Source organism: Hyperolius riggenbachi, chromosome 3 (assembly GCF_040937935.1).
Source record: "Hyperolius riggenbachi isolate aHypRig1 chromosome 3, aHypRig1.pri, whole genome shotgun sequence".
Taxonomy (NCBI): domain Eukaryota; kingdom Metazoa; phylum Chordata; class Amphibia; order Anura; family Hyperoliidae; genus Hyperolius; species Hyperolius riggenbachi.
In genome coordinates, this window is record NC_090648.1 from 64974573 (window position 1) to 64998943 (window position 24371).

Genomic DNA, 24371 nt, shown 5'->3' on the forward strand with positions numbered 1-24371 from the left:
ACACCGCCCCCGCCCTCCAGACCCCTTGCGCAGCCTGGCCAATCAGTGCCAGGCAGCGCTGAGGGGTGGATCGGGATTCCCTCTGACGTCCCGACGTCCATGACATCGGTGATGTCATCCCGGCCGGTTGCCATGGCGACCGGGGAAGCCCAGCAGGAAATCCCGTTCTGAACGGGATTTCCTGCTTACTCAGAGTGGATAGGGGGATGCCGCTTGTCAGCGGCTATCATGTAGCGAGCCCTGGGCTCGCTACATGATTTAAAAAAAAAAAAATTAAAAAAGAGTGCTGCGCTTCCCCCTTGCCGCAGGAATTGTAAGGGCAAGGGGGTTAAGGAAGCCCCAGGTAAGTATGGTACCCGAGTTTTCTTTCATCTCAGGTACACTTTAAGATTAGAGAAAATTATTGTACAAAAGGAATGTGTTGCCTTATTTTGATGTTGCACTATATGCAGCACCGCACAGAGAGAGAATGCTGCTGGGCTAGTTTAGGAAGGAAAGCTGATGCAAGAGTGCAGCAGATGCTAAAACCAAGGATTCTGATTGGTTGCCTTGAACAACTGCTCTATTTTTTAACCTATTTTGCTCAAATTTGACTTGTACTGGTCTTGATAAATCTGCCACATTGACTCAAGTTCATTACTTACCAAATCCCCTAAAACATGATTAAACCTTTCCAATACTATGGCGGACTATGTCTGACATTGGCATTTCCTCCTATAGCACTCCATTTGGGAATTTCTCCTAGGGAAATGTGGCTGTCGCTAGATGGCTCTTGCTGCTAAAATCTGGCACAGTGTCATCCTGCGAGACAGGTAAAAAGGATGCCAGACATTTCATAGACTGTAATGTGAATTATGGCCTTACAGCAGGGTTAGGGAACCTATGGCTCGGGAGCCAGATGATGGCTGCATCTGGCTCACATACAAATTAGTAGGGGTGGATTCACTAAGCTATACTGCTCAAGCAGCGCGGCTTACTGTGGCAGCGCAAGTAAAATTTTCAAAGTAGGCGCACTACTCAGTGGCGTAGCTAAGGAGCTGTGGGCCCTGGTGCAGGTTTTACATGGGGCCCCCCCAAGAACTTTATACATAGCAATTGATACAGCGCACCAAAACTTGCCAAGGACAACCACAGTGTCAGAGGTGCAAGAAGGGGATTGGGAACAGTGTGTTAAGGATTACTACTATTCAAAGCATCTATAGAAGTGATTATTACCAGCACAGGACCAATAGAGAGCGAATACTGTGATAGAGGGTGAACCCTTCGGGGCCCCTCTGGCCCAAGGGCCCCGGTGCGGTCGCTACCTCTGCACCCCCTATTGCTACGCCCCTGGCGCTACTGCTGTAGCATGCACTACTAACTTACTCACACTTCCCCCATAACTAAAAACCACTCCAATTGTCCCACCCTGGATCCTGTCAGGTCCAGTGACTTTATAGAACGAGATCCCTGCACTTTGATTGGCGCAATAGGCTGCCCTTCACTTGACAGGCACCCTATTGGACCAAAGTGCGGACTGCAGAGATCTCATCCTACAAAGTGAATAAACTCCCAAGTCAGTTAGCTAATTGTACAAGCTGTTAGTCGTTATTTTTCCTGTCTGGCTCTCTGGGAAATTGCTGATGTTGCTGAAACCCAAGAGAAGTTGAAGATGTGTCTGACACTTCCGCTGCCCGGAGGATCAACTGTGTACACATAACCATGGCAACAGGGATGTGCCTTCTCTGCTGCGCATGCACACTGTGCCAGTTTGAAACATATGGCTCTCACAGAATTACATTTTAAAATATGTGGCGTTTAGTGCAGATTCTTGCTGCTACCACATTGTCCTGAATAGCTAAGCCCTTCTTAGGGCTGATACATTGCTTCTCTTGCTATTGTATTGCGGTTCTGTATCCAGTGCACAAGTTAGCTGTTGGAGATAGGTCTGCTGGTCCTAGTGGTGCACGACCATAACCCAATAATCCTTTACAACCACTACTGGCATCTAGTATCCACTACTGCCCCCTGTATAAGGCCTCAGTGCAAAATCAGTGTTTTTTGGTCACTATGGGCTGGGGCACACCGAGCGGGTTTTCAGGCGTTTTTGCAGCCGCGGATACGCTTGGTTAATGTATTTCAATGGGGTGGGTCACACCAAAGCGGGAGGCGTTTTGCTGAAACGCATACTCCCGGGCTGAGGCATTTTTGGATTGCGGAGGCGTTTCTGCCTCCAATGTAAAGTATAGGAAAAACGCAAACCGCTCAGAAAAACGGCAGTTCAGAGCGGTTTTGCAGGCGTTTTTGTTACAGAAGCTGTTCAGTAACAGCTTTACTGTAACAATATATTAAATCTACTACACCAAAAACGCTTCACAAAACCGCAAAATGCTAGCTGAAACGCTACAGAAAAAAAACAAAAAGCGTTTCAAAATCTGCTAGCATTTTGCAGATCTGCTAGCGGGTTTTGGTGTGCACCAGGCCTTCAAGAGACTCTGAAGCAAAAAAAAAATTATGATATAATGAATTGGTTGTGTAGTACGGATAATTACTAGAACATTAGTAGCAAAGAAAATATTCTCATATTTTTATTTTCAGTTATATAGTGTTTTTTATAACATTGCATCATTCTCTAATATTTGCAGTTTACACACTACTCAGCATTCTAAATGATTTTACAGAGCAGGTCAGTGAACTTTTGAACTATCCTCTGGAGAGAAAAAGAAAATAGTGACTGACAGTTGAGATAACAAGCTTCAGAAGACTGAGCTCTCTGCGACTCTTTTGCATAGATAAAAACTGGAGTTTCTTAACTCTTCCTCTACTGGAAACAATATTAAACTTATGTCTCTGCTCCTAATGTTTTATTTCTTAGCTGTACTACACATACAAATCATTATATCAATTTTTTTTCGCTTTAGTGTCTCTTTAACTGTCAATGAAATACCTCCGCTTGACCATAGAGGTTGGAAAACCGTGATCGGCTGCACTCCCACGAATGTGTGCACAAGCACTGCGGCCACTACACAAAGATTTCCGCTGAGAGGACTAACATTTATGTCCTGGAGGTGTTACTACCTGATGGATGTGTACACGCGCCGGATGTTTTGAAGCACTTAGGCTACTTACACACCAAGACGTTGCGTTAGGTGCACGTTAAGGTCGCATAACGTGCACCTAACGCAACGCATGGTGGTGCGGGAGAGGACGGTAGAGTAAGCCGCGTTAGGCGGCTCTATCTGTATAAGATCTCCCAGAGTGGCGCTGATTGGCCGGCGGGACCACGTGATGCGGAGCGAGACACTCCGCATCACGTGGTCCCGCCGGCCAATCAGCGGCCGCCAGTGCAGTGAATATTAAGTAGCCATGTGCGCGGCTACTGTAGCTGGCTCTCCCCGCCTCCTCTCCGCCCCCCACTGAGCATGTGCAAACAGTCTAACGCGGCTATAGCCGCTCTAACGCCGTAGCATGCTGCACTTTCACAACAACGTGCAGCGTTACATGTAACGCAACGTGGGCAGTGTGAACAGCCCACTTGTGTTACATTGCTGTGCGTTGGGGGAGCGTTACAGGCGCACTAACGTGCGCCTGTAACGTCTTAGTGTGTAAGCAGCCTTAAAGGGAACCTTAACTGAGAGGGATATGGATGTTTCCTTTTAAACAATACCAGTTGCAGTTTCTTGTCAGTCCTGCTGATCTCTTTGGCTGCAGTAGTGGCTGAATCACACACCTGAAACAAGCATGCAGCTAATCCAGTCTGACTTCAGTCAGAGCGTCTGATCTGAATGCCTGTTGAGGGGCTGTGTCTAAAAGTATTAGACACAGGATCAGCAGGAGAGTCAGGCAACTGGTATTATTTTAAAAGGAAAAATCCATATCCTTCTCGGTTTAGGTTCCCCTTAATTCCACAAATTTAGGTATGTACTGTGATTTCTGCCCTTTAGAGATTAAAACACGACCCTGCATCAACTATGTCAATTTTGTCCAGGTGTCCCCCTTGAAACAACTTTTCCAACTTTTCACTTTTGTGGCCAGAAACAGTCCCTATAGGTTTTAAAATTCGCCTGTCCATTGAAGTCTATGTCGGTTTGCCAGATTCGCATGTTAGCAAACTTTTGCGGAAATTCACGTTCGAACGGATGTTCAGGCCATCACTAAGGGAGAATAGTAATCTATGCCACCGGGAATTTTGCAATAACAGAGTGAGACATTTTTCGGCCTGTGCCCAAATTTCCCGGCGCCCTCTTTAAATGTATAGTCCTGCGAGATCAAACTGTTGGACTATGGACAATCGTTCTGTTTCCGGATCTGGCCTGGCATCGCGTCTCTCTATGTGCATCTCCTTTGCGTTTTCTGCATTTCATATTTAAAAAAAAAATGCATGCAAGAACGCAGTCTTCTGCACCTCCATTGAGATACATTATGTGCGTTTTACATGCGTTTTTGAACATTATGCAGCAAGTTTTGCATTTTCAGCAATGCACATATGTGTGTTTTTACATGCAGCCCATAGACTTTGAGTACACGAAGCACTACGCAGAAAATCTGCTGGGTTTTTTTTTTCTTTTTTTGTGGTGGCTTTGTATGTGTTTGCTTTGCGTTTTGCATGTGAATTTTTCATGCGTGGTGCGTTTCACATTTTTATTAATTTACCTAATCACTGGAATAAAATACAGTAACATATAAAAATGTACAACAGAGTAACCAAGCAGCTCGGAGTGACCCAAACCACTAGGAATGTATAGGGGGATAAAAGAGACCGAAAAGCCCTCCTACTAAAAAAGCAATGCTTGGTTAAATTTGCCTTCTTAAAGAGACTCTGAAGCGAGAATAAATCTCGCTTCAGAGCTCATAAATAGCAGGGGCACGTGTGCCCCTGCTAAAACGCCGCTATCCCGCGGCTAAACGGGGGTCCCTTCACCCCCAACCCACCCCCCGCAAAAGTGTGTCGTAGAAAAAGTCGGTGGCTGTCTCTTCCTGGAGGCAGGGCTAACGGCTGCAGCCCTGCCTCCAGTCGCGTCTGTCAGCGGCGCATCGCCGCCTCTCCCCCGCCCCTCTCAGTGAAGGAAGACTGAGAGGGGCGGGGGAGAGGCGGAGATACGCGCTGACAGACGCGCGTGGGGCAGGGCTGCGGCGGTTAGCCCTGCCCCAACCAGGAAGCGCTCCCCCGGTGTATCGAGGGGGATTTGGGGGTGAAGGGACCCCCGTTAAGCCGCGCTATAGCGGCGTTTTAGCAGGGGCACACATGCCCCTGCTATTTATGAGGTCTGAAGCGAGATTTATTCTCGCTTCAGACTCTCTTTAAAGGGATACTGTAGGGGGGTCGGGGGAAAATGAGCTGAACTTACCCGGGGCTTCTAATGGTCCCCCGCAGACACCCTGTGTTGGCGCATCCACTCACCGATGCTCCGGCCCCGCCTCCAGTTCACTTCTGGAATTTCTGACTTTAAAGTCAGAAAACCACTGCGCCTGCGTTGCCGTGTCCTCGCTCCCGCCAATGTCACCAGGAGTGTATAGCAGAAGCCCAGTATGGTCTGTGTCTGTGCAGTATGCTCCTGGTGCCATCAGCGGGATCGAGGACACGGCAACGCAGGCGGAGTGGTTTTCTGACTTTAAAGTCAGAAATTCCAGAAGTGAACCGGAGGCGGGGCCGGAGCATCGGGGAGTGGCTGCGCCAACACAGGATGTCTGCGGGGGACCATTAGAAGCCCCGGGTAAGTTCAGCTCATTTTCCCCCGACCCCCCTACAGTATCCCTTTAAAACAGAAGGAAATTTGCAATAATTCAGCTATAAGTGAACATTTGTGGTTACCCACAATGCACCACTACTGAATATGCAAATTATCCTTTTTCACCCTTATAAGCCAGGCAAGCATCCAGAACCGCTGGATATAGCAAGCAGCCACACCAACCCCAGAAGGCAAATTTCACCGAGCATATAAAAATGTAAAACGCACATATACAGTATGTTTGTTTACATGCCTCCAATAGACTTTCATTAGTGACAAAATGCTCGTGTTTCTCCCTAGTGTGTTTCTAGCCCCAATCTGAGCAATAATCACAAACAAATCTCACGGTTAAAGTGTACCTGAGATGGGGGATGTACAAAACTTATACACACCTGGGGCTTTCTCCAGCCCCCTTCAGGCTGATCGTATGCTCGCCATCCTCCTGCGCCTCCTGGATCCTCCGCTATTCGGCCTGTAAAGTCCTTCAGCCGGGGCCAGTTGGAGCATGCACAGTCCGGCTGCACGCTCCCGCTCCCCCCATTGTGCTCCCGTCACTGCAATGGGGGCATGTGTGCCAGGGCCATGCTTTCACAGTATGCCCCAGATTGAAGTACATTATGCATAGCCCCAAACTGTCCCTCTTTTGGAGGGACAGTCCCTCTTTGGGAGCCATGTCCCTCTTTTCTCCTCATTTGTCCCTCTTTCAGGACTTTTTATGTAAATATATATATTTCTCTACTAAAAATATGTGTTTCATTGACTCTAAACTTCATTTCACATCCTTTAAATCGATGTATTACTAATTCTAAAATGTTAATATGAAGGAAAATGAACCAGGATAGAAAGGACCAGTGTGGTTTGAATTATAAATCATATTTTTCTTATGAAATCTTTATGGTATGCGGGACTAGGGGTGTGACAGGGGTGTGTTCAGGGGCGTGGCTTAAGTGTCCTTCTTTCTCGTCTCAAAAAGTTGGGAGGATTATGGACCAAATAGCGGAGGATCCAGGAGGCGCGGAAGGACAGTGAGGGAGCGATCAGACTGGAGGGGGCTGGAGGAAGACCCAGGTATGTATACATTTTTTTTTATTGCCCGTCTCAGGTTTCCTTTAATGGGCACCTATCTGATCTAAGAAATCCTCTATGAAGGAGAACTGAGGGGCAAGGATCGGGCATGGAGTATGTCTGCCAGGGGCGGAACTATAAATCTAGCCCCCCCCCCACCAGAAAAACTTTGATGGGGCCCCCCAATAGTCACACCCCTTCCCTTGACTCCTATTGGTGCCCTTCATGGTCTTGTGACCCACCTCACACGGGTCATAAACAGTGGTGCTCTCACGAATGGTCGTGATCACGGGTACGCGTGATTCACGGCCATTTTTCCGCATCACGAAGGCCGTGATCCGGATGCCGTGATCCGCATGGATCACGACATCGCGTCAAATCCGGATCACGGCATGCGTACAAAAAGACCTTCATGCGGCCGTGATACGGATTTTTCCCAATACATGTCACTGGGCCAATCAGAGGCCCCTGACGCAGGCTAGAGTGACCAATCACAGGAGGGGAGGCTACATGCGGATTTTTTTACGTTTACGTTTTACGTAACTTTACGTTAAGGGTAACGTGAAATGTCTAAAGGTGGAAGCACGTGGATGTCCTCGTGAGGAGTGTGGTGGTGCTGAGGAGTCCATGGACCACTTTTTGCTTCACTGCCCCTTTAATGTGGAAGTATGTAAACAGGTGGGTGGGAGCCTAGGTATTCCTTTCCTGGCGCATCTGAGTTATGCTGAGTGGGCATACGGAGCATTCAAACGTCGCCAGGGTTTTGATTTGTGCACTTTGTATTTAGTTAGTTTAGCTGTCAGACATCACACATGGTTAGCACGGTGTCAGCTCTGCATTAGGCAGAAATTCCTCCCTGTTCAGGTGGTGGTGAACAGTATTCTGGGTGAGGTTTCTAGGATTCGGTGCTTGGAGAGGCGTAGGATGGGCAGAGGTGCCTGGGTTCTTGCCTGGCAGAACATCAGGCCTCCTTAACCTATTGACGTCTCTTCTGGGTGAGCTTTCTATTTCTCATCACAGACTACTTAGATTTTGAATCTTTTTCTACATTTTTTGTAAATGACTGGCCGCAGACATACTGGAGGTGTTTTCCTTTCAGCTTATTCTTATTGTATTGGAGATGAGGGTTTTTGTTTTTTTTTTGGCTTGTGCAGGTTTTTGATTATTTATCGTCGTATGTGTACACTTGCCCTTTTCCTGAATATGTGGTAGTTTGATTGTAAGTGTTGGTGCATTTATTTTGTATGATTGTTGTCAGGTGATGTCAGGTATTGTGTGGTGTTGGTTATTGTTTTGTTGCATACGTTCAGGTGATGGGTCTGTGTTGTTTAGTCATGTCTCGTTGTTTGAATCGGTGGTATGTTTGAGCATTCTTCTGCTCAGGTCTTCATAACAGATTAATATTGTATTATAATGTTATGTTGATTTTGTTGTTTTTGGACATAGAAGTCCTGCTTTTGTTTGTGCATATATATGCAGAATTGATTGTTTTTTCTTGTTTCTTTGATCTTGTTTTTTGTTACAGTTGGTATGATTAATTGATCAAATTATTTTATTTATTTATTTGTATTATAATTGTAAATAATATTTTTCTAATAAAAATCTACATGCGGATTTTTATGTCCGCATTGCCTACTGATACGCATGCGCAGTTAGTCAGTACGGGTACCCACTGATACGCATTGAACAATATGACACGTACATACATGCGGATTTTTATGTCCGCATTCACTACTGATACGCTTGCGCATGCGCAATCTCAGCTATTCAACACGTACATTTGTACGCATGGCGGCATGGCGATACGCATGAAACATTACGGGTTACGACTGCCCACGACACGACATTGCGGATTTCTACAATGCTAAACACGGGTCGAGCCGGTTGCGGAAAAAAATACGGCACGCGATCACGGGTAGATACGGATGTGGCTCCAATAATCACGGCCGCATGCGGATCCGTGATTGGGGGGTATCCGAGCATCACTGGTCATAAAACAAGTGTGGCCATCAGGATCTTCACACCCATAACAAGTGTAGCCACAAAACCACCTGATCTGAAGTATAGTCCCCTGTATAGGAGGAAGGGAAGGTTAGTAGTTGCCCCCACCCTATAATTGCAGGGGCTGCTCCCCTCTAGTTACACCCCTGATGTCTGCAGTTGCTGAGTTTGTACCTTATCATTATGTAATGCCCTGCCCAAACTTGCAGCTCAGTAATTGTGTACCTTAAAGGGATACTGTAGGGGGGTTGGGGGAAAATGAGTTGAAGTTACCCGGGACTTCTAATGGTCCCCCGCAGACATCCTGTGCCCGCGCAGCCACTCACCGATGCTCCGGCCCCGCCGCCGGTTCACTTCTGGAATTTCAGAGTCTGAAAACCACTCCGCCTGCGTTGCCGTGTCCTCGCTCCCACTGATGTCACCAGGAGCGCAAGGCGCAGGCACAGACCATACTGGGTACGCTCCTGGTGAATTCAGCGGGAGCGAGGACATGGCAACGCAGGCGCAGTGGTTTTCAGACTTTAAAGTCACAAATTCCAGGAGTGAACCGGAGGCGGGGCCGGAGCATCAGTGAGTGGCTGCATGGGCACAGGATGTCTGCGGGGGACCATTAGAAGCCCCGGGTAACTTCAACTCATTTTCCCGTGACCCCCTACAGTGTCCCTTTGGACAACTGTAGTGAGAGGTATATGGAGGCTGCCATATTTTTTTCCTTTTAAGCAATACCCCTTGCCTGGCTGTCCTGCTGATCTATTTGGCTGCAGTAGTGTCTGCATTACACCAGAAACAAGCATGCAGCTAATCTAGTCAGATCTAACAATAATGTCAGAAACACTTGATCTGCTGCATGATTGTTCAGGGCCTATGGCTTAAAGTATTAGAGGCAGAGGATCAGCAGGGCTGCCAGGCAACTAGTATTGCTTAAAAGGAAATAAATATGGCAGCCTCCATATTCCTCTCGCTTCACTTGTCCTTTAAAAGGACACTGAACACCTTTTAAAAACACAATTTGTACTTACCTTCCTCCAGCTTGCGAGGTCCCCTGGTGTCCTCCTGGCTCCTCTCCCGGTCCTGCTGGTGGCTCCGTTAATCGGCAACTTCGGCCTGAAGTCGCCAGTAGGAATCCCCGCCGCACACGTTACGCATCATCACGCTGACCCTACGTGAGAGTCCTGCGCATGTGCGGTACTCTAACTCTTAAACGCGCATGCGCAGGACTCTCCTGCGTGATGTCGCTTGCGGCCGACATGATGACACGTAGCATGCGTGGTGGGGACGCATACTGGCGACTTCAGGCCAAAATGGAGCCACCTGCAGGACTGGGAGAGGAGCCAGGAGGATACCGGGGACCTCGCAGGCTAGAGGGGGGGGGGGGGGGGGAGGGGGGGAATGGAGGAAAGCCCAGATAAGTACAAATTGTGTTTTTAATAGGTGCTTAGTGTAAAGGCTACTAGAGGTGAACTCGCCTGTAGAAATGGAGGCTCCGTGGTACAAAGTAGGAAACAAATATGGGGTATGTAATAATACAGATGGTATATATACCAATATACAAAATGCAGAATTGGTACAAAACAGGGGCGTAGGCGTAGCAATAGGGGTTGCAGAGCTTGCAACCGCATTGGGGCCCTCCCTCAACTACAGTGTTAGCTCTCTATTGGTCCTGTGCTCATAATAGTCACTTCTATAGATGCTTTGAACAGTGGTAATCATTAACAAGCTGCTCCCCATCCCCTTCTTGCATCACTGACACTGTAGTTGCCATTGGCAGGTTTTGGTGCGCCGTATCAATTGTTATATATAAAGTGCTTGGGGGGGCCCATGTAAAACATGCATCGGGGCCCACAGCTCCTTAGCTATGCCACTAGTACAAAATACAGAATTGGTAATTACAGTGACAAAAGTAACATGAAAAAAATGTGTAACAAATTCCAAGACACAAAAGGGTGAGAGAGCTCTGCCCAAAATCTTGTCAGAACTGGAAGGATTCGTTGTTAGAAGAAAATGGTGAACTTCTGAGAGGAACTGATGGCGAGGTAAGGATGTAATATTCATTTGCAGGTACATACCTTATTTATTTAAATAATTTTACTCGGTTTAGGTTCATTTTAAGTTCCATACACATGATCCACAAAAGTTGCCGCAAAAAAATGACCAATGTTGCGCAAACTAACTGACAGGCGCCAAGGACAACCAGTCTTTCCAACCACATCGCTTGCACCCTGATATTGCAAACGGCAAACTCATTTAAATACTGTGCACACAAGTGGAAGTGTCATTTTGTACGACATCTATGCATTCTGTAGAACTATGGGCAATGCGCGTAACTAAGGAAGGCACTCTCCTTACGTGGCAACGAGCGCTGTTATGTAAGGTGTGCATAGCGCACACTAGCTGCACTGCTTTAGCAACGCAGCTTGAGGAATCAAGCCCTATGTCTTTTAAACGGCATTGTACACACGTGGCCGATTGCACGATGTCTGCCCAGTCATCTGTTCCTCCGTCGAATGGATCAGGATATCAGTCGCTTGTCATTAAACTACACATTTTTTCACACAATTGTAGTCAGATATGACAAAACCTGTTGTTTGTTGGATGTTTGAAATGACTTTTGGTGAGCTTGTGGTCATAGCTTAAAGGACAACTGAAGCGAGAGGGATATGGAGGCTGCCATATTTACTTCCTTATAAACAATACCAGTTGCCTGGCAGCCCTGCTGATCTATTTGGCTACAGTAGTCTCTGAATCACACACCTGAAACCAGCATGCAGCTAGGTGGTGGCTGGATAGTGTAATAGTTACGTGCTCTGCCTCTGACACAGGAGACCAGCGTTCGAATCTCGGCTCTGCCTGTTCAGTAAGCCAGCACCTATTCAGTAGGAGACCTTAGGCAAGTCTCCCCAACACTGCTACTGCCTATAGAGCGCGTCCTAGTCGCTGCAGCTCTGGTGCTTTGAGTCCACCAGGAGAAAAGCGCAATGTAAATGTTATTTGTCTTGTCTAATCTCATCAGATCTGACAATAATATCAGAAACACCTGATCTGCAAATGCTTGTTCAGGGTCTATGGCGGGTAAGAGGATCAGCAGAATAGCCAGGAAACTAGTATTGCTTAAAAGGAAATAAATTTGGCAGCCTCCATAGCTTTCTCACTTCAGTTATCCTTTAAGTGCGATTGTTTTATCAACTAGGAGAGATGGGAAATATTGATCCAATCAAATACATCGTTTTAGAACATTCAAATGATCATTTTATATTATTTTGTGATAGTTTCAGAATCTACATGTGTGGGGCCAACAATAGGAGATCGAAGCAAACGAGACCCAGGAAAGAATCAAGACAGACGTAACAAAAAAAAAGAAGCACTTACCTCTGTCTAGGTATTCTGAAGTTATCTGAGGCGTCTTGCCCGCTCCAGTTATCTGAGGCGTCTTGCTTACTCCTCTGCTCAGCACCAGACTCAGGAGTAGCAATACAGACCCACAACGAGGGGCCCTGCAGGATCTGGGCGATGAGCTCCTCATGGTACGGGATGAGCCCTCCCAGCCTGGAATCCTCTTCTGTCTTTATATCCCGAGTCTCCTATGTGCAGGTAAGTATATCCAGCATGTGTGGTACCTCCAGAAGCTGGGACAGTCTTCTCTAGCTGCTCTGTGTCCCTCCCTCTATCAGTGACTGGCCAGGCTCCCTCTGCTCTATCTGAGGCCAGTACTGTATGCTGAGGTATCTACTCTCTCTGGCTTCTGCGACGTCAGATAAGACATTCTGGCTAACAGATGCGTTTGTGGCATTGGCATGGGGAAAAGGACAGTTTTGTCGGTTCGCTAACTGGAATAGGAGAGATGCAGGAATCACTGAAGAGGAACCATAATGACATATTTTAGAATGCAGTAAATTATTCAGGATACCCACTTTTATGGTAAATATTCTGCATCAAAAACACTTACTGTATCTATATATTGCTGTATATAGATATGTAGCTCTGCCCTCCCAGTTTGTTCTACTTGCTTTAGAACTCTTAGTAAAGGAACATTCCACAGAGATCATCTGCCAGTACTAGAAATGTTACTGCCTTAATAAAATTTTCCCTTAAAAAAAAATGCTCCTGCCACGGAGGATGGCAACATTTAAGAATATATAATAATAATAAATGTCAGAAAGTAATGGGCAAACACGGACTAGATCATTTATAAATTAATATTGTAAGAAAAAAAATTAGCAATTGTATTCATTATGGTATTTAGACTCAGTTCCACTTGAGTATAAGCCGATCCCCCAACTTTTAGGCTGCTTTCACAGTGGGACGTTACAGGCGCACGTTAGAGCAGCCTGTAACGCACCCCACCGCACAGCAATGAAAAATCAATGGGCTGTTCACAGTGCCCACGTTGCGTTACTTAGTAACGCTGCGCCATAAGACAACGTACTGCATGCAGTACTTTATAAGCGGCAGAGCCGCGTTAGACTGTTTGCACATGCTCAGTAATGTTGGGGAGGAGCGGAGAGCGGCCAGGCACATGGCTAATTAATATTCACTGCACTCAGTGACGTGCAGTGTTTACTTCCTGGAGCGGCCGCTCTGTGCGGCGATTGGCCGGGCGGGACCACGTGATGCCGCATGCATCCAAGAGTATGCATCACGGACGCCAGAGTGAGCTGCACAACGCGGCTCACTCTGACGTCCACATCAGAGAGCACCAGGTGTTGCGTTAGGGGCACGTTATGCGATCATAACGTCCCCTAAAATGCAACGTCCTACTGTGAAACCAGCCTTACCTTAAAAAACTGGGAAAAAATTTGATCCGAGTATAAGCCAGGGTGGCAAAAATCACAACACGACTCACAGCCATTACTGGCCACAACCATATATTAGGAAAGTTGCATAAATTCAGCAGATTGCAATAATAAGCCAGAACCTAGGCCTACAATGGAGATGGACATGCAAAGAACTGTTTTAAAGTTTAAGCTGGCATAAAGATAAAGCAAGAAATGCAGAGCCACAGTCATGTATCTAAAACTTGATATAGGAATGCAGGATTCTCACTACTCAGTATACACTGTACCTGTATGCCTTCCAAGGCTACAACTCAAGATGAGGTTAGCTGGGGACCTCCCATGGAAATGTCAAGTGTGTGGTCTCCCTCAGATGAGGCACCACTGTGCATATAGTGGGGGCACTGTGGGGGTTACTCAGTGAGTAGTGACTTGAGTATAAGCCGCCACTTTTTGGGGGGCCCAAAAATTAGGCTTATATTCGAGTATATACAGTATATGTATGCTTTTTTTGGTACGTGGGAGGAAACCAGAGTCTCGGAGGAAACCTACATAGACATGGGGAGAACATACAAACTCCATGCAGCTAGTACCCTGGCTGGGATTGGAACTAGGGACCAATGGAAGGCAAGAGTGCTTTCCATTACAGCACTGTGCTACCCTGTAGAATTCAGTGTTTCTCAACATTTTATTGGCATGTACCCTTTTTAAAACCCTGTACTCACCAAGTACCCCCTAGCATAGTAAACATTATCACTAGTACCCTTTGACAAAAATATATTTAATTGTAGTACATGATAATTGGTTCTAAACAATTTCTAAGCACTTACGATTGGTTTTAATTATCTAAAATACTAATTTAGTGTTGTTTAAATAAGATTTATAATTCTCTAAAAATCTCAATAATTTTTATTCTTGGTTAAGTATATCAAGCCTGAGTACCCCCTGGAACCATCAGAAGTACCCCCTGGGGTACGCGTACCACACGTTGAGAACCTAGGTGCTAGATCACGTTAATGCAAATAATTAATGAGTATATATGCTTTCAAAACTTTGTTCCCATACATAATTTTAAATGGTAAAATTAGGAAATGATCATAGACATCATATACCCTGTAGAGTGGTCATTAGGAATTAAATATATTCGCAAAAGTTCATTTTTGCATCAAAATATGCAGTTTCCCTTGAAAATATAATGCCATTTTCACAATATATACATTTTGGTGAAAATAAGGGCTTGCGTGAAAAGCTGTTTTCAACTTTTCACGATTTGGACAGCACCAAATGACAGTATGCTTGTGGCAATTTTATTATGAAACTGGATTCTCCATTAAAGAGACACTGAAGTCACTTTAAAAACTTGATTTTACCTGTTATAATATTTATATGGCCGTTGCTAAAACACTGCATTCCCGTGGCAGAACAAGGGTTTTATACCCCCCAAATCCCAGGGCAAAAATCCACGGATTTCAAAGTTGTGGTTTTTGCTGCCCGGGAAGGCAGAGCTCAATGCTGTAGCTCTGCCTCCAGTAGCGCCAATCACTGCTGGTCGCCGCCTCTCTCCGCCCCCTCTCAGTGAAAGAAGACTGAGAGGGGCGGGGAGAGGCGGCGATCAGCAGGGATTGACTCCAGTAGAGGCAGAGCTACAGCGCTAAGCTCTGCCTCTACAAGGAAGCGCTCCCCAGTTTTTGCCACAGGGATTTGGGGGTTATAAAACCCTCATTCTGCCACGGGAATGCAGCGTTTTAGCACTGGCCATATTCCTTAAGCTAAAAAACGGGTCAAATCAAGTTTTTAAAGTGGCTTCAGTGTCTCTTTAAAATATAGAGTCTGTCTCCAGGTGAGTGGCAGGCAGAGATGGGGGTGATTTATGTTACAGGACATTGTGGAGTGAATGGACTGGGGTATCTCCGTGTATTCATGCGCTGCACAGTAGTACAAGCAGAGGTCTGGGTGACGATAACTAACAAGCACATTATGTTCTTGCCTCTTATCTATCAGCACAGACGCCACCTCTGTACAGCCAGTGGACAGCGAGAACCAGACACTGTTCCCACCACTAAACAGCCAGATGTTAACCCTGTCCATGGCTTAGCGGGTTTCACTGCTGTAACAAATGCAGAATTAGGGCTGGTGCACACCTGAAGAGCTTTTCTGAGCGCTTTGTGATTTTAAAAGCTCCCGCTAATGTTATCCTATGTGTGTGTGTTCACACTGGAGCAATGTGATTTTGTAAAAATCCCCCATAGCATTGCATTAGTAAGAGGTTTTAAAATCACTAGCGTTTAAAAAGCTCTTGTAGTGTGCACTAGCCCTCATTCAGAGCAGCTTACGTGGATTTTCAGGAATTATATACACTGTGTCATTTCTCTGCAACCAATGTTAAATTTCACTTTTGGTGAGAAAAATCCTCTCAGATTGTGTAATTAGAGGCCTGCGCAGATCTAATTTTTCAGGCCCGCAACTCGCTTTCTGGTAAATCTGGTACCAGCACCCACCCTGCACCTGCAGACCCGCTACCCGCAGCCCAATGGAATCAAAACGAGTACCTCAAGCCAACCAGCATTTCAGGTAACCCGCGGGTACCCAACCTGATGCCCTGTGCAAGTCTAATTTTTCAGAACCGCACCCGACCCGCACACACGTGTGTGTGTGTGTACACACACAAACATCACTTCCTGGTTAGTCCCCCTGTGTTTTGTTTATAAACACTGCCTAAAACTGGTGATTAACCACTTCACCACTGAGGGGGTTTACCCCCTGACCAATTTTCACCTTTCAGCGCTCCTTCCATTAATTCGTCTATAACTTTATCATTACTTATCACAATTAAACAATCTATATCTTGTTTTTTCCCCCACCAATTAGGCTTTCTTTAGGTGGGACAGTATGCCAAGAATTATTTTATTCTAAATGTGTTTTAATGGGAAAATAGGAAAAATGTGGGAAAAAAATTAATTATTTTTCAGTTTTCGGCCATTATAGTTTTTAAATAATGCATGCTACTGTAATTAAAACCCATGAAATGTATTTGCCCTTTTGTCCCGGTTATAAAACCATTTAAATTATGTTCCTATCACAATGTTTGGCGCCAATATTTTATTTGGAAATAAAGGTGCATTTTTTTCAGTTTTGCGTCCATCCCTAATTACAAGCCCATAGTTTATAAAGTAATAGTGTTGTACCCTCCTGACATAAATATTTAAAAAGTTCAGTCCCTAAGGTAACTATTTATGTATTTTTTTTTATTGTACATTTTTTAATTTTTTTTTTATTACAAAAAAAATAAAATTGGGAGTGTGGGAGGTAATGAGTTAATTTTTTCTGTAAAAGTAATTTATTTGTATGTGAAAAATGTGTAGGGTGTAGTTTTACTATTTGGCCACAAGATGGCCACAGTAACTTTTTGTTTTAATGCGACCTCCAAGCGTCCTTCCGGAAGCTTGGAGGAAGTACTTGGAGGCTGGGTAAGTTTGTATCTTTTCACAATGATCGCGCTGCCCATCGGAGAGCAGCGGATCATTGCGGGGCTTAGATCAACGAACGGGAATGGATTTTCCCGTTCATTGATCTCCGGGCGAGCGGGCGGCGGCGTGTTCACTAGCGGCGGGCGACGTGTTTACGAGCGGGAGCGCGGGCAGCGGCGGGAGTGCGCAAAGTACGGATTTCTCCGTCCCTGGGGGTTAAAGGATGGAAAAAGGGACGGAGAAATCCATACGGGCGGGGGTAAAGTGGTTAACCACTTCGGGACTGGCCACCTAACCTCCCTTAAGGACCAAGGCATTTTGCGGTGGAGGGGGGTTCGCGCGTTTGGGGGGTTGGGCGGCCAGATCCCCTCTGTGGCTGACTGGGCAGTGTCCCCCCATGGTGGCAAGTGTCCCTGCTGTAGCTGGCAGCCATCACTTACCTTCCAGGCTCCAGCGATGAGCCGCAGAAGCCACCTCTTCTCCGGTCGGCATCTCCGCTCCAAATGACGCTCAGGTAGGGTCGCGGCTTGATGACTTCATCAAGCCGGGACCCGGCGCTGACGTCAGACGGAGCAGAGATGCCGGCCAGAGCAGAGGAGGGCGCCGATCGTCGCTAGAACAGCAGGGAGATGAGTAGATCCTCTTCTTTTCCCCCCTGCCGCCGCCGCCGCTGTCAGAGTGATCACTACGATCCGACGGCGATCGTAGTGATCACGTGATCAGCAGCCATACGCGATGGCTGCTGATCACTGAGGGGAGATGCCAGCTGTCATATGACAGCTTAATCTCCCCATCCGGATGCGCACGATTGCGTCGGGAGCGGTTCTTAAGCGCGGACGTTGAATCAACGTCCGGTCAGAATGGTACCACCACCAGCCGGACGTTGATTCAACCTGCGGCGGTCCCCAATAGGTTAAAAGCCAGGGTCGCGGCGGGAAACAGCAAAGAGAGGTCCAGACCAGGACTCCAGGAGATCACAGTGACTCAATTGGTATGTTTTTTTTATTGTACAAATCGTACAGTACAGATTCTCTTTAATGTTGCATTACAAAGCAATGTCTCACTGACAGTGAGACATTGCTTTGTAATGCAACATTAAAGAGAATCTGTACTGTACGATTTCTTTTTAGATTGGTTTAGGCTGCATTCACAGTGAGTCACTGTGAATGCAGCCTAAACCAATCTAAAAAGAAAATACCCAGAGCAGGCCAGACACTAGGATAAGCATAAACATATAGCAATATAGCAACTATACTGATATGTGCTCCTCTTGAATATACTTTATGCGTGTAGATGGACATCCCTGCATACAGCACGTAGAGTTGAGCTGAAATTTTCGTAATTTCGCATTACTATAATTACGCATGCGAAATTTGCGATTACGATGCGAAATTAGCGTAGCGAAATTGCCATTAAAATCGTAATTGAAAATACCGTAAGCGTAATTTTCAACGCGAAATTTCGCGTTTCGTTCATGCCGTAATTTCGCATTAAACGCTACCGTAATTTCGCGTTAAACCGTAACGCTCCGTATAATATAAAAAAGCCGCCGACTTTAAGGGTTAATGGCAAAGCCCCCTTAAATGCTAAGAGCCTCAAATTTGGAGAATATATTAAGGAGATCAGGAGGAATAAGAGGAAAAATTTTTTTTTCAAAAAGACCTTATAGTTTTTGAGAAAATCGATGTTAAAGTTTCAAAGTAAAAATGTATACATTTAAAAACCCGCCGACTTTAACGGTTAATAGCAAAGCCTGCTTAAAGTTTAGGAACACCAAATTCCTAGGGTATATTAAGGGGATCAGTGGGAATAAGAGGAAAATTTTTTTTTTCAAAAACACCTTATAGTTTTTGAGAAAATCGATTTTTAAGTTTCAAGGGCAAAAATGTCTTTTAAATGCGGAAAATGTCAGTTTTTTTTGCACAGGTAACAATAGTGTATTATTTTCATAGATTCCCCCAAGTGGGAAGAGTTTTACTTACTTCGTTCTGAGTGTGGGAAATATAAAAAAAAAACGACGTGGGGTCCCCCCTCCCAGACCTCTGTAACCCCTTGTCCCCCATGCAGGCTGGGATAGCCAGAATGCGGAGCACCGGCCGCGTGGGGCTCCGCACCCTGACTATACCAGCCCGCATGGTCCATGGATTGGGGGGTCTCGGAAGGGGAGGGGCAGCCAAGCTTTCCCCTCCCCCTCCGAGCCCTTGTCCAATCCAAGGACAAGGGGCTCTTCTCCACCTCCGATGGGCGGTGGAGGTGGAGGCCGCGATTTCCTGGGTGGGGGGTTCATGGTGGAATCTGGGAGTCCCCTTTAAAAAGGGGTCCCCCAGATGCCCACCCCCTTCCCAGGAGAAATGAGTATAGAGGTACTTGTAGTACCCCTTACCCATTTCCTTTAAGAGTTAAAAGTAAATAAACACACAAACACATAGAAAAAGTATTTTAATTGAACAAAAAACATAACCACGAAAAAAGTCCTTTAATATTCTTAATTAACCATTAATACTTACCTGTCCCTTTAAATAAATGATCCCACGCAATATCCTCGGAAATGTTCTATCAGTTACAATGTAACAAAGTTATTACAATATAACAACTTTGTTACATTGTAACTACGCCGCACCCGACGTCACTCACCGCCGCCGCCGCCGCCGCGTCTGCGCTGCAGGACCCGACAGAGCTCTGAGCTATAAGCTATAGCTCAGAGCTCTCAAAAGCATCTTTGTATTTGGGCTCCAAGGAGCCCCATTGGTCCTTAGCAGACCAATGGGGTTCCTTCTGATTTGAAGGAACCCCATTGGTCTGCTAAGGACCAATGGGGCTCCTTGGAGCCCAAATACAAAGATGCTTCTCAGAGCTCTGAGCTATATAGCTTAGAGCTCTGTCGGGTCCGTGCAGGACGCTAAGTCCCCGCCGGCTCCGCTGCCCTCCCCGCCTCTCCCACATGTCACCCACATGTCACCCACATGTGGGTGACATGTGGGTGACAGATGTGGGCGGGGTGGACAGCGGGAGCTGCGGGGACTTAGCGTCCTGCACGGACGCGTATGCGGCGGCTGAGCGGCGAGTGGCGTCGGGTGCGGCGTAGTTACAATGTAACAAAGTTGTTACATAATAACTTTGTTACATTGTAACTGATAGAACATTTCCGAGGATATTGCGTGGGATCATTTATTTAAAGGGACAGGTAAGTATTAATGGTTAATTAAGAATATTAAAGGACTTTTTTCGTGGTTATGTTTTTTGTTCAATTAAAATACTTTTTCTATGTGTTTGTGTGTTTATTTACTTTTAACTCTTAAAGGAAATGGGTAAGGGGTACTACAAGTACCTCTATACTCATTTCTCCTGGGAGGGGGGTGGGCATCTGGGGGACCCCTTTTTAAAGGGGACTCCCAGATTCCACCATGAACCCCCCACCCAGGAAATCGCGGCCTCCACCTCCACCGCCCATCGGAGGTGGAGAAGAGCCCCTTGTCCTTGGATTGGACAAGGGCTCGGAGGGGGAGGGGAAAGCTTGGCTGCCCCTCCCCTTCCGAGACCCCCCAATCCATGGACCATGCGGGCTGGTATAGTCAGGGTGCGGAGCCCCACGCGGCCGGTGCTCCGCATTCTGGCTATCCCAGCCTGCATGGGGGACAAGGGGTTAAAGAGGTCTGGGAGGGGGGACCCCACGTCGTTTTTTTTTATATATTTCCCACACTCAGAACGAAGTAAGTAAAACTCTTCCCACTTGGGGGAATCTATGAAAATAATACACTATTGTTACCTGTGCAAAAAAAACTGACATTTTCCGCATTTAAAAGACATTTTCGCCCTTGAAACTTAAAAATCGATTTTCTCAAAAACTATAAGGTCTTTTTGAAAAAAAAATTTTTCCTCTTATTCCCACTGATCCCCTTAATATACCCTGGGAATTTGGTGTTCCTAAACTTTAAGCAGGCTTTGCTATTAACCGTTAAAGTCGGCGGGTTTTTAAATGTTTACATTTTTCCTTTGAAACTTTAACATCGATTTTCTCAAAAACTATAAGGTCTTTTTGAAAAAAAAAATTTTCCTCTTATTCTTCCTGATCTCCTTAATATATTCTCCAAATTTGAGGCTCTTAGCATTTAAGGGGGCTTTGCTATTAACCCTTAAAGTCGGCGGCTTTTTTATATTATACGGAGCGTTACGGTTTAACGCGAAATTACGGTAGCGTTTAATGCGAAATTACGGCATGATACGACTGTAATGCGAAAATTACGCGAAAATTACGCTTACGCGAAATTTCGCGAAATCCTTCTTCATTACGATTATGTACTTACGGCCATAATCGTAATTACACTAATTACGCGAAATTTCGCAAAATCGTAATTAGGTCATTACGCTCATCTCTAACAGCACGGACTGTGTCTCCTGCTAACATGTAGGTTGAAGGATTTTTTTGTGGTAACCTCGTATCAGTAAGGCGGGACCTGAGGGTGCGTGCCAAGAGGCAGTAGGGCGGGAGATAAGCCAGGAAAGTAGTAGCGTGTTTGTTTACAAGTCAATAACCATAAACGTGGCCAAAACAGAAACATGTCATGTCAGCAAGGAAAGGAATGATATACATATATATATATTTACTGTGTACACACACACACAGTTAGGTCCGTAAGCATTTGGACAAAGACAGTTTTTTTCTAATTTTGGCTCTGTACATTACCACAATTAATTTTAAAGTGTACCTGAGATGACCTGCAAGAAAAATGTATACATACCTGGGGCTTCCTCCAGCCCCCATTGGCCTGATCCATCCCTCGCTGCTGTCCTCCAACTTGTGGATCCTCCGTAAGGGCTCCCGTAAGTTCGGACAGTCGGCCCATGCACAGTGCAGTTGCGGACGCTGCCACATCATGCTTCCGTGGCTCTGGTCACTCTGCATCTGTGCAGTAGTACTAAACAGGTGTAGAAAGCTCCCAGCCACAGAAGCATGGCCAGGCTACACATGTGCAGTAAGCCCCGGCTGGCCGAACTTACGGGAGCCCTTGCGGAGGATCCAGAAGGTGGAGGACAGCGGCGAGGGACCGATCAGGCTGAAGAGGGCTGGAGGAAGCCTCAGGTATGTATAAAACTTTTCTATTATGCCATCTCAGGTTCACCTTAAAGCGGAACTGTAAACTCCTAAAAAACAAAGTTTCACCTACCTGGGGCTTCCCCAAACCCCCAGCACCCGTCCTGTCCCGCGCCAGTGCTGCACGATCCTCCGTTCTGCTGCCGCCAGCTAGTTTTGTTACCGTTGACTAATAAGTCGACGGCAACAGGGCGCCCCGGGCTATGCAAAGCTTTCTTTGCGGTCCAGCCCGCAATAGCATCCTGCTATTAGGGGGAGTTGTGGAGTGTGGAATGTTTTTTTTTTCACAATAATGCCTCTTGTACTTCGTCTTATTATCTTTTGGGAGACACCTGTGTCATTTCCTATCAAAAAATTACTTGCTGGTTAAATAAAAGTAGCTTTAAGTCAAAATTTGCCAGGGGTATGAATACTTATGGGCAGCACTGTACTTTGGATAATCAGCTGTTCCACACCTTCTCCATACTTTTTTTCTTGCCATCATTCTAGTAGAGGTTGAATTTAGTTTCATATGTTTGGATAATGTTTTTTTTTCCAGAACTGTGCTGGCTTTTCATTATTATTATTATTTATTGTATTTATAAAGCGCCAACATATTACGCAGCGCTGGACAATAATTAGGGATACATACATTGCAACAAGGGGTGACAGAGAGGTAGCAAACGGTTATACAACATAGCTCAAGGTTATACATACAATCAGGGTATAAAATGCGGTTTACAGAGACCTGGCAAAACAAGTACGAGTTAGTCCATGAGAAGGGTGTCATTGCCGGGGTAGTAAAATTAAGAAGGACACACTAAGGGAAGGGGGAGGCCCTGCCAAGGCTTACAATCTAAAGGGTGGGGGGACACATAAGGTAGGACTGTGGAAAGGGTGATTGACAGAGAGTTAGAGTGTGGTAGATGTGTGGTAGGCTATTTTAAAGAAATGTGTTTTGAGGGCTTGCTTGAAGGTGTTGAAGGAAGGAGCGAGTCTGAGGGGGAGTGGAAGGGAGTTCCATAGGGTGGGGGCAGCTCTTGAGAAATCTTGTAAGCGTGCATGGGAATGAGAAATGCGTGGGGAGGTCAGGCGGAGATCATTGGAGAACCGGAGGGGACGGGCAGGTATATATCTGTTGACGAGCTCAGAAATGTAGGTTGGGCAGGTCTTGTGCATAGATTTGTAGGTAAGGCACAAAACCTTAAAACTGATCCTAAAGCTGATAGGGAGGCAGTGTAGGGCTTCGCAGAGGGGAGAAGTGGAAGCATAGTAGTGGGAAAGTCTGATGAGTCTAGCTGCTGCATTCATGACTGATTGAAGGGGTTCTATGCGTTTTAAGGGGAGGCCAGATAGTAGGGCATTGCAGTAGTCAAGGCAGGAGATGAGGGCATAGATGAGAAGCTTGGTAGTGTCTGGGGTCAGAAAGGGGCGGATTTTGGAGATGTTTCGAAGGTGGAAGTTGCAGGTTCTGGTAACATTTTGGATATGTTGGCTAAAGGAGAGGGCAGAGTTTAGGGTGACGCCCAGGCAGCGGGCCTGGGAGGTAGGGCGGATGGTAGTGCTGTTGATAGTGAAGTGAATATCTGGGAGGGGTGGTGCAGAGCGGGGCAGGAAAATTATGAGTTCAGTTTTATCCAGCTTAAGCTTCAGGAACCTAGCTGACATCCAGGAGGAGATGGTTGATAGGCAGGAGGAGACCTTGACCATAGTGGAGGGGGAGATATCGGGGGTGTGGAGATAGATTTTGGTATCATCGGCATATAGGTGGTATTTGAAGCCCAGGGAGGAGATGACTTTGCCAATAGAGGAGATGTAAATTGAGAACAGTAGGGGGCCCAGAACAGAGCCCTGGGGGACTCCAACCAAGAGGGGTGTGGGAGTTGAGGAGGAACCATTAAAAGAGGGGGTGAAGTGGCGATTAGAGAGGTATGAGGAGATCCAGGCAAGGGTGTTGTCACAAATCCCTAAGGACTGTAGGGATTGAAGGAGGAGGGGATGGTCAACTGTATCAAATGCCGAGGAAAGGTCAAGCAGTAGCAGGATGGAGTAGTTTCCTTTAGCTTTAGCAAGGGTAAGGTCATTTACTACCTTGACGAGAGCGGTTTCTGTTGAGTGGGCAGGACGGAAACCAGATTGTAGGGGGTCAAGTAGGGAGTTGGTGCTGAGGTAGTGCGTGATGCGTCTGTGGACCAGGCGTTCGAGGAGCTTTGAGGCGAGAGAGGGAGGAGAGGAGAAAGGGAGGAGAGAGATTGGGTGGTAGTTTGAGGGTAGGGAGGGGTCGAGTGAG

At 46.2% G+C, this 24371-nt stretch overlaps 1 protein-coding gene across 2 annotated transcripts in view; it reads right to left on the reverse strand.

Annotated features, from left to right (window-relative positions):
- Positions 1-24371, reverse strand: part of EPOR (erythropoietin receptor) — a 75608-nt gene that overhangs the window by 42031 nt on the left and 9206 nt on the right. For both annotated transcript variants that reach the window (XM_068274246.1, XM_068274247.1), the window contains exon 2: positions 12141-12598. In XM_068274246.1, coding sequence (XP_068130347.1) covers positions 12141-12294 — 154 coding nt within the window. In that variant the 5' untranslated portion in view covers positions 12295-12598. The remainder of the gene's footprint in view (positions 1-12140; positions 12599-24371) is intronic.